General features: G+C 35.4%; 1 protein-coding gene across 1 annotated transcript in view; it reads right to left on the reverse strand.

The window, feature by feature from the left end:
- Positions 1-16,224, reverse strand: part of LOC145662524 (aminopeptidase N-like) — a 98,239-nt gene that overhangs the window by 33,809 nt on the left and 48,206 nt on the right. Inside the window, exons 7-8 of the mRNA XM_081728184.1 lie at positions 13,294-13,458; positions 7,710-7,853 (exon numbers count right to left, since the gene is read on the reverse strand). Of these exons, the coding sequence (XP_081584310.1) occupies positions 7,710-7,853; positions 13,294-13,458 (309 nt within the window). The remainder of the gene's footprint in view (positions 1-7,709; positions 7,854-13,293; positions 13,459-16,224) is intronic.

Raw genomic sequence — 16,224 nt, forward strand, 5'->3', positions numbered from 1 at the left:
ACAAATGTATAAGAGCATGAGGAAAGTATTGACGAGTCAGGTTCCCAAATCTGAATGCTGAACACACTTGGCAGCGAATTCAGTGTATTTTCTAGATGTACGTTTCCCCTTGAAGTTGAAATATGGCCCTGCGCAGGATCTAAGATATACTAAATAGTGTCCCACTATGGTCTCAACTCATTTTGATTTCTCTTCAGACAAGCTTTTCTATAGGAAAATGTGAAAGATATCTCACTTTTGAGCACATCATTTATCTTTAAAAAGAGGACACAACCATTTTTTAAAAAAATATATATATATCGTAATTCAATGTATGGCTTACATCCACTACTTTGAACCTGAGACAAAACCGATTTGAAAGCAGTAGAGAACACACCTCATCTCCTCTCGTAAAATACTAAGTGACAGTGTTCGGTGTAAGGTGATGGCCAATGTCTTATGAAAGTGAGTGCATTCTTGTGAGATAGACTCTAGCAAGCGGTGATACTATTGAGAGCTATTAAGCCTTTTAAGTGAAAAAAAATGTGAGATCGTCGTGAAAACCTATCTAAAACGGTTCTGATAAACCAAGACAACAATAAAATCCATACTGGGAAGAAATAAAATGTCTCACCAAATTAAGTACCCTAAAACCATTTTTCCTATTTCCTACTTATAATAATAATAATAATAATAATAATAATAATAATAATAATAATAATAATAATAATAATAATAATAATAATAATAATAATAATAATAATAATAATAATAATAATAATAATATAATATTTTGAGTTTAGCGTCCTTTTCAGCAGTGAGCTATATGAAAAGTAAACCTACAACTTAACGTAGGTCCCGAACCACATGAACTCCCACCGAATCGAATTCGGGTCTCACACAACAAAGATGCCTAAAATAATAATAATAATAATTATAATAATAATAATAATAATAATAAGAAGAAGAAGAAGAAGAATAGCGTTCTGGTAGTGATGAAGGAGGTATTAGATCTGATACTGATTTCCTGAACACTAGATCTCCGGATTTATTTACAGGTTTATGAAAATTTTATGGATCGATGCAAGAAGTTATTTGCTAAGGGGGACTCACATTGGGATATATACGAAAGGTTCTACATCTGTACACTTTGTTTTTGGTTAAATTAGAAATTTGTCCATCATCTCTGTGTAATACATATACTATAGAAATGCATGGCAAGAATGACTGAAAAAATACAAAATAAAAAAAAATATAAATGCATCGAGTGGGATTCGAACCAAGTTAAAAAGTATTGCATCAACACAAAAAATAGACTATTTAATACGCATGACAATCACAACAACTAGAGAACATTCCTTCAGTTGGATTTATAGAGAACGAATTCCTTAACTACCATTGTTTTTATGGCGATCTTTCTTTTTCGCCGAGAAAAATGTGTGTGTTTCTTTAAAGAAAAGAAAAAAGTTTGCTGCGTTAATACTGAGGTACTGTTTTGCACTAGAAGTATCGTTATTAAAAGTAACAAAAGAGGAACTAAGAATTTCAAACAGCAAACTGTGAGCTGTGTTCATAAGTCTTGTTTCTTTTTTCATTCTTTCCCCCCTCTCATTCAGAATGCATTGTTGCCGAACTTAGAATTTTAAGGGACTCTGAAAAATTCGGGCATGCAATTATATTTTGGAGAAGTATACATTCAAGTGTTTCAGACAAACTATACTTATTGCAAGTGAAAGTGGGGTTCTCATTTGAGCTTTTACCATTCATTCCCGCTTCATCCACTTACGGAGGGAGATCGGAAAGATAATTTTATAAGAATTAGATTTCCTCTTTAGCATTATGTCACTTATAACTTAATAATCTTTATCTCCGTTGGAATATTTTCGAAGCGTGGAATGATAAATGCCCTCTGTGGTTTCCTATACGAGTTTTATCCTGTTCATTTATATCCAACCGTTTTCATATTAGTGGTACTGGACGCTTTATCTGATAAAGGAACCATGTCTTGGTGGCCATTTTGAAAATGGGGACCCATATGAACAAAATTTTGCCACGATGCTGTTCAGTGTATGAAAATCTATCGAACGAGGTATCACTTGACTCATATTTTCGTTTAAGATTTCTCAGTTGGGCCTGGAACCCTCGAAAGGCGGCCCAGGAGGCACCGCGATAACATCATTCGATTTGTTCCATGGCTTTCCTATTTGAGTTTCTGTTCAGTTCATTTATGTTCAGCCGTTTTTGAGATATTTCCGTGGAAAGATTAAAATGGGCCACCCTGTATACCTAGGTGTATATATACACAGGATCACCAATAACTGCCAGTACATTTGAATTGAATTAGAATTTTATAAATGCCTTTAGGCATGTGTGGTGTGAATGAGGAAATGCCCTGTAAATACTAAGTGTCTGTTCTCGGTGAATTCTTTGCTTTCAAATTTTAGAAAATTGACTTAAACTATCAATTTTGCAAAACTTCCCTTTGTTTCTAAGCCCAAATGGAAACATGACAGCAGAAATTTTCGGAAAGTACTGCTATTTTCACTGCTAGCTTCTCACATTAGGTAGTGTATACTTACAACGAAGTGTTGGGTGCACGTGCACCTTTGCACCCCCTAAACCCGGACCTTTTTATACATATATATATATATATATATATATATATATATATATATATATATATATATATATATATATATATATATATATATATATATATATATATATATATACAGTGAAACCTCTCTAAAGCGGACAGCCATGGGGAATCAAAAATTGTCCGCTCTAGAGAGGTGTCCGCCTTCAAGAGGTTTCAGTATTTTGTTATGTAAATTAGTGAGCAAGGTAATATACAAGTAAAACAAATATTTTTGCATGAATCACGTATTTACGAATATTACATGCATTATCCTCTGTCATCCAATACTCTATGTTCGAGGCACAACATGGAAATAACATGTTATAGTTCTCTGCACTTTACATTTATCAGTACTTCCTTCGTTTTCAGTATGGCGTTCTAATTTGTGGGGTAATTGCAGTCCTGAAGTGTCCTTTTTGAGACAATATATATACCTAAGGGCAAAAAAAAAAAAAAAAAAATACTAAACGTGTCTTCTGGTTGGTTAGATACTCCAACGAGACAGCAGCATAACGTGTCATCCCTAACGGCGGGCAACTGTCAATCACTTTTGTGTCTAAAACAGCTTGGGTGGGAGTGGGATGCAAGCAAAGGACATAAGAGTGTTGTTAAACAGAGACGCTTCGTCTGGGTTGCTGAGCAGACACTTGAGGAGGCAAAATGTTGTCACAATGCTTTCTTGGTGACACATGTATGAATTACTAAAACTGTACTTTTACTACATTTTCAACTTATTTCTAGAGAAAGTGTCCGTAATACGGAGGTAAATAATACCTATAAAAGACTGAAAAGACTGTCCGTGTCCGTATTAGAGAGTGTCCGCTTTAGAGAGGTTTGCCAATATGTGTTTTCCTATTCCAGTGTTTGGGGATTACAAAATATGTCCGTTAAGGGAGGTGTCCGCTTTATAGAGGTGTCCGTTAGTAGAGGTTTCACTGTATATATATATATATATATATATATATATATATATATATAACGTTTGTATATATATTATTTTTTACATTATGTACTCAGGTAATTTGTTACACTGTAAAATTCACCATACATATTTCATAAGCGTAATAATCTGTATCGCTAGTTTTTCATAATGTGGGAAGATAAACTCGCCAAAAGACTGTCTTTTGTTTGGTGTGAGCATGGACCGGTATTGCCGGAATCTCTATCTTAACATTTCATACTTAGTATTTTACGAGTTTATGGTATAAGCGTCAAGTTGGCCGGGACAGTTTCAAAATTTCACAATTTGTGAATCGTTCCTGCTGGAAACTGCCCGAACATAAACGTTACTGCTAAATAAATAAAGCCATTATTAACCTTTCAACCTGCCGAGCAACTTGACGTCGAGTTTCTTGGAACATAACTTTGAAATTTTAAAATTTCATAATCTGACTACGTCAATCGTTCCTCCTACGTTTCTGCTGGAAACTACCCAAACATGAACGGTACTGCTAAATAAATAACGCCGTTATTAACGTTTCAAATGTCCCGGCCATGTTGACGTGCAGTTGGCCGGGACATAATCTTAAAATTTTAAATTTTCATAATCTGACTACGCGAATCGTTCCTGCTACGTTCGTGCTGAAAACCACTCAAATTTGAACATTACTCCTAGGTAAATAACACCATTATTAACATTCCAAATGTCGCGGCCATTTTGACGTGGAGTTGGCCGGAACAATCTTAAAATTTTAAAATTTCATAATCAGAATACGTGAATCTTTTCTACTACGTTTCTGCTGAAAACGTCCCGAAGATGAAAGTTACTGGTAATTAAATAACGCCGTTTTAACGTTTCAAATGTTCCGGCTAACTTCACGTTATTTTCGGCAGGACACTTAAAACGTTAATAACGGCGTTATTTACCTAGCAGTATTGTTGAAATTCGAGCAGTTTTCAACAGGAACGTAGCAGAAATGATTCATGCAGTCAGTTTATGAAATTTTAAAATTTTAAGGTTAAGTCCCGGAAAAATCCACGTCAAGTTGGCCGGGAAATTCGAAAAGTTGATAACGGCGGTATTTATTTATCTGTAACGTTCGTGTTTGGGCAGTTTTCAGCAGAAACGATTCACGTACTCAGATTACGAAATTTATAAATTTTAAGATTAAATCCCGCCAACTTGAGGTCAGGTTGGCCGGGAACTTTAAAACGTTAATATCGGCGTTATTTATTTAGCAGTAACTTGCATGTTTGGAGATTTTCAGCAGGAACGCAGCATGAACGATTCGCGTAGTCAGATTATGAATTTTCAAGATTATGTCCCGGCCAACTTGAGTTGGAGTTGTCCAGGACATTTGAAACTTTAATAACGGTGTTATTTATTTAGCAGTAACGTTCATGTTCGGGGTGCTTTCAGCAAAAACGTAGCACAAACTATTCACATAGTCATATTATGAAATTTTGAAAGTTCAGTTATGTTCCAGCCAACTTGACGTCAATTTGCCCAGTACGTTTGAAAGGTTAATAACGGCGTTATTTTTTAGCAGTAGCTTCCATGGTCGGGCAGTGTTCAGCAGAAATGCAGCCGGAACGATTCACGTAGTCAGATTATGAAATTTTAACAGTTCAATTTTATGTTCAGAAGAACTTGACGCCACTTTACCCGTGACATTTGAAAAGTTAATAATGGTGTTATTTGTTTAGGAGTAACGTTTATGCTCGGGACGTTTTCAGCAGAACGATTGACATAGTCATATTATGAAATTTTAAAAGCTCAAGATTGTGTCTCGGTCAGCTTGACGTCATGTTGCTTGGGAGATTTGAAACTTTAATAACGGCGTTATTTATTCAGGAATAACTTTTGCATTCGACCAGATTTCAGCAGGAGCGATTGACATTGTCAGATTATGAAATTTAAAAATTTTAAGATTATGTCCTGGCTAATTTGACATGTTCGCTGGGACATTTGAGACGTTAATGGCAGCGTTATTTAATTACCAGTAACTTTCATTCTAGGGACGTTTTCAGCATTAACCTAGCAGGAATGATTCATATTACGAAATTTTAAAAGTTCAAGATTATTTCTCAGTCAACTTGACGTCAAGTTCGCCAGGTCATTCAAAACGTTAATAACGGCGTCATTTATCTAACAATATTGTTCAAATTCGAGCAGTTTTCAGTAGGAAAGTAGCAAAAACGATTTACGTAATCAGACTATGAAAATTTTAAATTTTAAGATTATGTCCCAGAAAAATCCACGTCAAATTGGATGGGATATTTGAAACGATAATAACGGCGTTATTTAGCATTATTTTTCATGTTCGGGCAGTTTTCAGCAGGAATGTAGCAGGAACGATTCACGTAATGAGATTTCGAAATTTAAAATTTTAAGAATATGTCCCTACCAACTCCACATCAAAATAGTCGGAACATTTGAAACGTTAATGGCAGCGTTATTTATTTAGCAGTAATGTTTATGTTTGGGCAGTTTTCTGCAGAAACGTAGCAGGAACGAATCGCGTAGTCAGATTATGGACTTTCGAAAGGTTAAGATTATGTCCCGGCCAACTTGGCGTCAGGTTGTCCGATACACTTGAAACGTTACTAACGGCGTTATTTACCTAGCAGTAATGTTAAAATTCAACCGGGTTTCAGCAGACACATAGCAAAAACGATTCAGATAGTCAAGTTACGGAATGTCAAAAGTTTAAAATTATGTCCGGGCCAACTTGACGTCAAGCTGTCAGAGGCATTTGGTACGTTAATAACGGCGTTATTTACCTGGCACGAATGTTCGGTTTAGAGCAGTTTTTAGGAGGAACGTAGCAGAAATGATTCACGTATTCAAATTATGAAATTTAAAGTTTTAAGATTATGTCCCGGCCAACTTCACGTCAAAATGGCCCTGAAACTTGAAACGTTAATAACGGAGTTATATAATTAGCAGTAACTTTCATGCTCGGGACGTTTTCAGAAGAAACATGGCAGAAACGATTCACGTAGTCAAATTATGAAATCCTGTAAAATTAAGATTATGTTGCAGCCAACTCCACATCAAAATGGCCGGAACACTTGAAACGTTAATGGAGGTGTTATTTATTTAGCAGTAACGTTTGTGTTTGGGCAGTTTGCAGCAGAAACGATTCACGTAGTCAAAGTATGACGTTCTGAAAGTTTATGTCCCGGCCAAGATGGCCAGGACATTTGAAACGATGATAACGGCGTTATTTATTTAGGAGTAACTTTCATATTCGGGCAGTTTCAGTAGGAACGTAGCAAGAACGATTGACGTAGTCAGATTGTGAAATTTTAAAACTTTATGTCCCGGCCAACTTAACGCCATGTTAGCCGAGACATTTGAAACGATAATAACGGCGTTATTTACCTAACAGTAATGTTCAAATTCAAGAAGTTTTCAGTAGCAACGATTCACGTAGTCAGATTATGAATTTCAAAAGTTTTAGATTATGTTCCGGCCAAGTTGGCCAGAACATTTGAAACGTTAATAACGGCGTTATTTATTTAGGAATAATTTTCATATTCGGGCAGTTTTCAATGGGAACGTAGCAGGAACGATTGACGTAGTTAGATTGTGAAATTTAAAAAAATAAGATTATGTTCCGGCCAACTTGACGTCAAGTTAGCCGGGAGATTTGAAACGTTAATAACGGCGTTATTTATCTAGCAGGAATGTTTAAATTCTAGCAGGTTTTAGCAGGAACGTAGCAGGGACGATTCACGTAGTCAGATTGTGAAATTTTAAAAGTGTCTCGGCCAACTTGACGGTTTTGTTTATGGTAAGTTTTGGTTAGTGTCGTGTCATAAAGGAAGAAACCTTCGGTGTATTTGATGCAGTCATTTAGTTTAGGAGGCACAGAAAATTTATTGTTTTGTATTATTTTGTATTTTATGTTCGTTTTCCCTGGAAGACACTGGGCCTTTTACTTTGTAGCCGGAACGTTTAAATAATAAATACTTTATATGCATTACTCTTCTTCATATATTCAATCATTAAAGACTAATTATTATAATCTTGTTTGATACTTGGCAAGTAATGTTTATTTGATTTCCAGTATTTTAAAAGTATTATTACGGTTAAAAATACAACTAGATAAAACGAAAAAGGATATGTATTAAAACACTGCATTACCTTTCTTTGTATATATCAAAGTAATCGATGAAGTATCTTAAAAGGTTATTCCAGCCATAAGAATTAGTGGTCATCATAGAAATAATTGATTCCATGTCACTGTCAGTAAAGATGGGATTTTCTTCAAGTGTGTAGTTTAATAATCTGAAAAGATATATGTATTATTGTATGCAATTCAGTTTATTCAGAGAAAGTAAATACAGTACGATATATGAAGTTCAAAGAAAGAATACAGGTTCCATAAAACAACCACAAATGAAAAGCTCTTTAAATTAATTGAGTCTCTAGGGATTATTTTTAGCTAGTTTAAAATGAATTTCTGGATATAATCGAAATGAATTTGCTAATCAGAACGTCACGTATGAAACTTGCTTATATTGATTAGTTCAGGGTTACCATGTGTCAACATTAATGTGAACATGTCCCAATTTTGATAATAAACTTTCCGTCTACATACATTGTCCAAAATTACCTGATTTATCCACATTTTCTAAGCTCGAATTTATTGACAAAGAATTTCAGATATTTCATGTGTAAAGAAATGTTTGGGGATTTGTACTCAAAGAAGGAATTGCCATAAAAGATCAGATTTGCTGAGAAATATAAATAGGCAAAGTCAACATTATATTTAGGTACTCATGTTACATTAATTTTCACATTTCAATAGCTAGGTATATTTTTCAATATCTAGGCAAAGTGAGCTTGAAAACAAAAGATAAAAATAATAAATATTGTATCGAACATTAATGTTTATATAATGAATTAGCCAGATTAAAGTGTGTCCGCATTTTGGCCTTTCAGAATGTGCACTTACTGCATCATCAAAATAACTTTTTGTTATAGTTAATGAAATAATTTTTCTTGCCGAAATCAACATGTTCCTTTTTAATAACAAGTGTATTTGAAGTATATCACATATTCTAAGCTTCCCCCATTATGTAATCCAATGTTTGGTTGAGTGACGTTAAAAATGCATTTTTGCAGTCGGAAAGTACTTTGACTAACCAAATATTGTAGACTTTTCTTTCGTTCGTTCTTTCTTCGTTATTTTGTTTTTCTTTTGAAAGTAACCAGTCTTTTGGACATTTCAATCGCACAAATCAACTACATTCCAAGAGTTCCACCTGCAGAGTATTTCAACATATCAAGTAGGTAATACATACATTAAAGTATATGTATACTGATTCTTACATAGAATTGGATACTTGGAAAACGACGAGAAGAGCGAAAAGCAGAATACACGCAGCAGAAATGAAGTTTCTGAGAGAAATAGAAGAAAAAGCAGAAGGGATAGAATCACAATACAGTAAGAGAGAAGGTGGTTGGCAGAACATAGGCGAGCTGATTCAGAGGGAAAGAATAAAATAGTTTAGTCACGTGAAGAGAATGGAAGAGCAAAGGATAGAAAGGAAAGAGTAAGAAACCAAGAAGAGGGAGGAACACCGAGAGGAAAGGTAAAAGAAATGCTGCTTGTAAAAAGGGAAAGAAGACATGTAAGAGAGGGCCGGAAACATAGAAAATGTGTTACGGGTACAAATGTGGAGAGAAAGTATGAGATGAGACGTTCTGACCCAATGCTCGACACGGACGGTGTCCTGAAAAGGGACAGGATGGTGATGAAAAGAAGAATGTCAGTGCTAATCGGTGAATGAGATCTCGTCCTTTACATTTGTATCGAGTAATACTGTGGAATAATATATCAAACTACAAGTTGCTACTGAAACAATACATGTGTTTCCTGTCTTATTGATATATCTGAATTTATGCAGATTAATATTAAGTAGGATGTTAAAAGTATTTATCTCTGCTATCAGTTGAAACTGTTACTTATGGCTGTCCTTTAACAATTATACTAGTGACACGTAATTAAAGGAGCAGTTCGAGTTAAAAACAAGTTTGTTGCAATAGAAAGAGTAACAAAAAATAAGAGACCCGTATTTTTTTATATCTTGATAGGCCGTCTCGTTCAGCTTCTACAGACATTTGTTTTTGATGAATCGTAAATAGTGACGTCACTGGTGGGATACGCGAGAAACTCAATGTGAGTCAGCAACCACTCCCTTGTACGCAGCTGATAAACCTTTAATAGTGCATTGGATTTAATAGATTGTGTTTCGGATTTGTTAGTTGCTCTGTGTTGAATTCTTGAGGGAAGTTTTTGTTAGTTGTTTTTCCTATAGCATTAGTATAAAACAAAGAGTAGAGAGAGAGCAGTAATTACGTTTGTTGTGCGAAACAGAGTTTCTTCCAGACATGTTTTTATGGTGTCACTGTCTCCCGGAGCTCAGAGAGATTCCCCCGGAGGAGACCAAAATAGTACGTCTATAATGTAATAAATATAATAGTATTGTCTAAAAACAATGTGCCTCGCCGAATACTAAGTGTCCCTTCCCCACCACCGGATTTTTTTTCTGAAAGAAACACTAGTGTGAAATAGAAAACACGTGTTAGTACAGCGCGTGCTATGCCTGTGAAGTGAAGTAGAAATGCCTAACACCTGCTGTGTTTTTGCTTGTAATTCTTGTGGAATTGAAGCTGAGGACGTAAAGTATATTTTCTTACGTTTCTAAGTCGTGAGAAATCACCAGATCGATATAAATTATGGCTCAAGAAAATCAATGAAAAAGAAATGTACCAAATAAAATCACTTGTGTTCCAAACATCTTGAAGACCCTGCCTTCGAGAAGTCAAGTCTACTGAAAGTTAATGCCAGTGGCGGATCTAGGCTGGGGCCGGGGGCCTAGGCCTCCCAGTTTTTGAGTGACAGAATTGATTTAAGCTATTATTTAGATATTTTTGAAAGTTTTTAGTAAACATGATATACATATCATAGTCTGGGTTCTGACCCCCCTTCCCCCCTTGAGTTTTTATTGTCTAGATCCACTTCTGGCTAATACCAGGAGAATTATGTACACGCAAACTGAGAAAGAATGCTGTTCCAAGTATATTATTGAAAGGTTTAAAATCCGAGCCATTGAACGAGCACCGATCTATGTCCAGTTACCAACGTACAAATATCATACAAGACGCAATTGACGGTTGTAGTCAAGACGAGGCATTAGAGGGTAATAGAGACGATGTCACTCATGATTCTGAAGATACTGCTTTAGAAATAAGCTATACAATGTGAATTAGGGAGTGAAATATACCGGCTTGTAGAAGGAATCAGTGACGATGACTGTTCCTCAAGACATTGATTCATCGTTTAATTTCTCTGTATCATGTGACAATGATGAAACGGGTGATGAGAGATATTCCGCGGACAGCTATGAGAATAAAAGAAATTTAACCAGTGAAGTGTTTTTCGTATTCTGCTAAACTTTACAGATGTTATTTCATTTTTGCCTCATATGTTGCGCTCCTGTACATACCTTGAAGCACAAAATTATAGCGTCAGCGTTAAAAATTGCAACAAAACGTGAAAATGAACATACATATGTTCGGGAATCGGAAGAATGCTTAAAAAAAGGTACTTAGGTGTTGTAGCAATCTCGTACGCCATCTATTCACATATTGGTTTCGATTTTTTTTGAAACGTTGAACTCATGCTTTATAGGATACGTTTTATAATATTATAAAAACGTTTGTACAGCCCACCATCAGATATCATTTTCTACATGCAGATGATATTTGTAAGTCTTTGCAATCAGTTCTGGAAAAGGAAACCGCACTCAGAACGTACTACCGCACCTCTCACAAACGAAATGCTTGGCACTGTGTAGTGTGTAAGCCTGCTCTCGCTACTTGCCCACCTATGACGTCATCACAAAATATTTCTTCCTCTGTTACTCGCTAACGACTGAACGTATCGTGATCAAACAAACACCATTCCTTTTAGAATTTTCAATTCTACAGATGGAAATAAATTGTAAAAAATGCATTTCTAAGTCGAACTGCTCTTTTAAGATTGAAATTCCAACATATTTGTACACATCCTGGATGTTTGATGAGATTTTCTCTATCAAAATTTCAAGCTCATTTGTAACGGACAGACTAATACTTGCAATATAGCAACTAGAAAAAGCTTTCCCTAATGTATTTGCAATTTCTTCACTTGCATTGCAAACAAACATACAATTATTCAGCGGAATTTACAATACCTCGTGTGTACAGATTGCGACGGGATATTCAGACAATAAACACACGAAAAATGTGATTTTACTTCAAAAATGGATACTAAAATTTAAGAGAAATGATGAAGATAAATATTCCATAATGAACAAACACTGAAATTAATTTATGAATAGTTTTCAAATAATCTAGAATCATTCCTGATCGTTGTTTGTAGAGAGGAGAACATGGCTATTTCCGTTTATCAGTATTTCCCTACACACACAGTTCAAAATTTTACACCACCTTACACACAACAGTTAATAGAAAGACATTTTTGACCACTTCCTAATGAGTAAATACACTATTAAATATATTTTAATTTAGTGCAAGTACAAGGAATCATTAATTGCAGTTGCACATGATAAGATTTTCTTAAAGGTCTCAAATGATAAATTGTCTTCGATTATTAAACACATTTTTTTTTTAAAATAATCTTAAACAGTCTTTCTGTTATGGATGTTACCTGGTATATCTATAATTCACAAGAACATGTCGATCAGGTTTAGCTGGTGACCTTTACCCCTTGAGCATTTATCCAATCGAGGTACTCAGTAGTATAAGGGTTCATTCCAAACGAAATATGATTGTAAGTTCTCTAGAGATTCGGCATCTTGTAGTCATGTCTTGTTAATGCGTAGAAGCTGAACGAACTCATAAGGCTCAACGAACATATATTATTTTTGCCCTAATATAGGTCTATTTGAATTTTTGTAAAGTCTAATAAAAGTTAAACTTTAATCAAACTGAGTCCAGTTAAGAAGGGCCGTTATTTCTCTGATCCACTAAATGGCACCTTTTCTTTGTCTCAGTCCTTATTAGTCGCCATAACTCGTCCACATATTTTGCAGTGATCATCTTCCCACGTATCGAGCTCTTCCGTGGCTAAGCGGTTAGCGTACGCGCCTTTGGCATGGTAGACCCGGGTTCGTTTCCCGGCGGGACCTCATGTGGTTCGGATTCCACGTTAATCAGTAAGTCCACGTCTCATATAGCCTCGCTGCTGAATGGGACATTAAACCCAAAATCAACTCAATCAACTCAACTCCTCCCACCTATCTGGGTGATTTTTCATTTTTTGCCTACTATAAGTTTGTTATAGAACCTAATCGAGTCGTAATTATGAAGAAAAATGGAAGTAATATGCAATATTCAGCATTTAAGCAGCAATTTAGGCAATACAGGATGAAATTGAAGCAAAGACAAGCTAAATGAACTTCAGCACGCTCTCTTTCATTATATCACTATCGTTAAAAATATTCATTTTAGCTAACACTTGGTCTCTAGGTGTTATATTACAGTGTTACATTATAATACAAATTTACGTATACTCTTTGAAGTGTCCATTATTCTCTGTCAAAATATAATGTCACTGATTCACCATAATTACTAAGGATTCGAAACATTATTTACAATAACAAAAGGAAAAGTAACAATGCTCAAAGAAAACATTACTATAGTGTATGGAACTAACCTTTGTATTTTCCAATCATCTCTTGGGCACCCAGCCAATTGTTCCAGAAAATACCAATCTCTGTTTAGTAATTTCGGCCAGCTTCTCCACTTTTCGAATAAAAGTTCATATTGCTCACGAGTTCCCCACGTTATGATGTTGCAACTATCATGAAAATGCTCATCCCTTTACAAAGGCAAAATCCAAAAGGAAATTAATTATTAGTCAATATATTCTACCCTTAAATTAGCATTCAAAGATCTTCATTACGATTCTTTCAATACTGCTTTTCTTAAGTTTCTCTATTCCTTTTTTGTCCTAGAGTCGAAAAACGATGTTAAGGAAATATGTTAATTAGGTTGCTTCATATTTGTTTATATTCTTAAATATGATAGGAAATAATATTTACTTTTAGGTATTTTAAACACTTCATCTTACTCGTAGCTTTGTTGAATTCTAACAATGAAGGATGTGAAAATCAAGTAAAAGAGATAGCAATTTTTTAAAATTTCTTTTACTTGATTTTCATATCGTTTATTATTATCACTAATTTTAATATTACGATATGTTATTATTATTATGCTATTATTAGCTCCAGTGACTTCTATTGAGGAAGTATATCGGTAAAAGTTTCAATTCTATTGCTATGAAAAGTATCTTCCTCAGGAACCACTACTAGTTATACAGTAGGGTGCATCGAATTTCCACTTTATTTGAAATCAGCTTACCCTTAGTGAAATTTTTTTGCGAAATGGACTCTATATGTCATATAGAAAATCGCACGCCGATTAGTTAATTTCTTTAGGTGCCACTAAGGGCCTAATGTTTCAAAAATGTGTTAAAAATTACATTTTTTTAAAAATAAATTATACATATTTACTTTTACGAAAACATTTTATCCTTAGTAGCTATTTTGGGCAGAAATGTACACATTTTACGTGAAAAAATTTCAGCTTGATAGGTCAAGTCCTTCAGGTGCCACCAGACTAAAATTTGGACGAAACGGCCCCAAAAGATATTTTATTCAGTGTTTTGGAAAAAAAAAATCGAGTTTTCGTCTCTTATAAACAGCTAATTAGGTAAGAAATGGGGTAATCAAGGTTAAAAAAAGACTTTATAGTAGAATGAATGTTATCAAACAAGACACATACCAGTGGTTGTCCAGCTTATGTTCGTAGCGCGAAAAAATAAATGATTATTTTTGTAGATAAAACTCCTTTCGATAAAACACCTGCAGTGCATAGAATGAAGTCGCCCAAAAGGGAGTTTGTCGCAAAATTAAAAGTGGGAGTAGCATCGAGAGAAAAGAAAAAAAGTGACTCACTAGTGTGTCTGCAGATGAGATTAGGAGTAATTTTGCGTTGCTTTCTAGATAGAAAAATTGGTGTTTGATGTGGAAACTGTTTACGTTGCCGATTGTGTTTAAGTGAAAATACATGTGCATTTGTGTGCGTTTTTGAAGGATTGCGTCCTACTTGTGCTTATCGCCAGTCATTGAATGTGTCAGTTCGTCATTCCAATGGTGCGACAAGTTTTTTGAGGTCTTGCATTGACAAAAGTGTCTAACTGTTCAAAACTGGTTTCGGTGAATAAACTATCAAGTGTCCGTAAAGATGTCACCTAAAAAGAAGTTTGAATGTAAGTAACTTTGTCCATAATGTCATTGGATCTCCTGCGGAATTTATTTTTAGTCAGCTTCCAACAATCGCTGATATCCTTAAGCAATTATTGTGGGAAAGAGAGAACACGAAATGGGATAGAGCATCTCAGAAGGACCTCTCTGCTAAAGTGCTAGCTCATTCAGTGGCAAGAAAAGTAATTCAAATTTGGGAAAATGCATCAATCAGCGGTGCAGCTATTTTGAGTGAGCAACGGGTTATAGCGTTGATTTTACATTACACATATCACAAAAACGTCCGTCAGCTGCAAAAGTTCAAGGACAAACCCGTTTCCTTTGCTTCCAAAGTTGCAAAATTCCAGAAGTTCGCCAGCAAAACTTTGTTTGATATCGCTTCTTGTAAATGCATCGACCCGGTTGCTTGCACTTGTGCGAGAGAGAAGAAAGTGCCTAAATTGGAGGTTTCATTTTTAATTGACCAGAGAACCACCCGACAAATGGGTATGGCAGGACTTGATAGAAAGGAGACACAGAAACGTGTTAAACATTTATTGCAAAAAAATCGAGGTTAGAAAAATCAACCAAAGCCGAATGAAATTAGTAGTTCCGGAAGACAAAACGATAGTGTCCCTTTACAAAATGAACGGGAGAAGAGTCAGATTCCACTTCAAGTTTCTTTAAAAGAAATAAGATTAGCCCTTCTAAACAAATGAAAGTTAGGTTGCCGACATTCTCCAATGCAGTATATAGATGTAATATATCAGACCGCAAGGCAGCAATTATCGCTTCGTCGCTTTTGGTAGATATCGGACTGGTTACTCCAGTTCATAAGCAGAAGGCGATCGACAAAAGCAAGATTCGGAGAGAGAAGAAATGATTAGGATACGCCATCGTTGAAGAGGACAGTGCATCACTTGAATCGACTTAAGTAAAAGCGTTATACTTCGCCGGAAGAAAGAATCAGATTCTCACCCTTGAGACTAAAGACGGCATCAACCACCGAATAATGAAAAAAGATCACTACGTACTGCTACAAGAGCCAGGATCGAATTATCTCGGCCACGTCTCTACTTTATCTGGAAGAGAAGAGAGCATACGGGTTGTCATCACAAAGTTCTTTGTTCATCAAAATATCCCCCTATCAGATCTGGTTATTTTGGGTTGCCACGGTACTACTACCAACACTGGTCAGAAGAACGATGCGATGGCACATATTGAAGTCTTCCTGAACAAACCCCTTTAGAGAATCGTCTGTATGATACACAGGAATGAGCTCCCATTTCGACATTTCATTGAATTCATAGACGGCAAGTCTACTGGACCAAATACATTTA

Source organism: Thermobia domestica, chromosome 10 (assembly GCF_964235325.1).
Source record: "Thermobia domestica chromosome 10, izTheDome1.hap1.1, whole genome shotgun sequence".
Lineage (NCBI taxonomy): Eukaryota > Metazoa > Arthropoda > Insecta > Zygentoma > Lepismatidae > Thermobia > Thermobia domestica.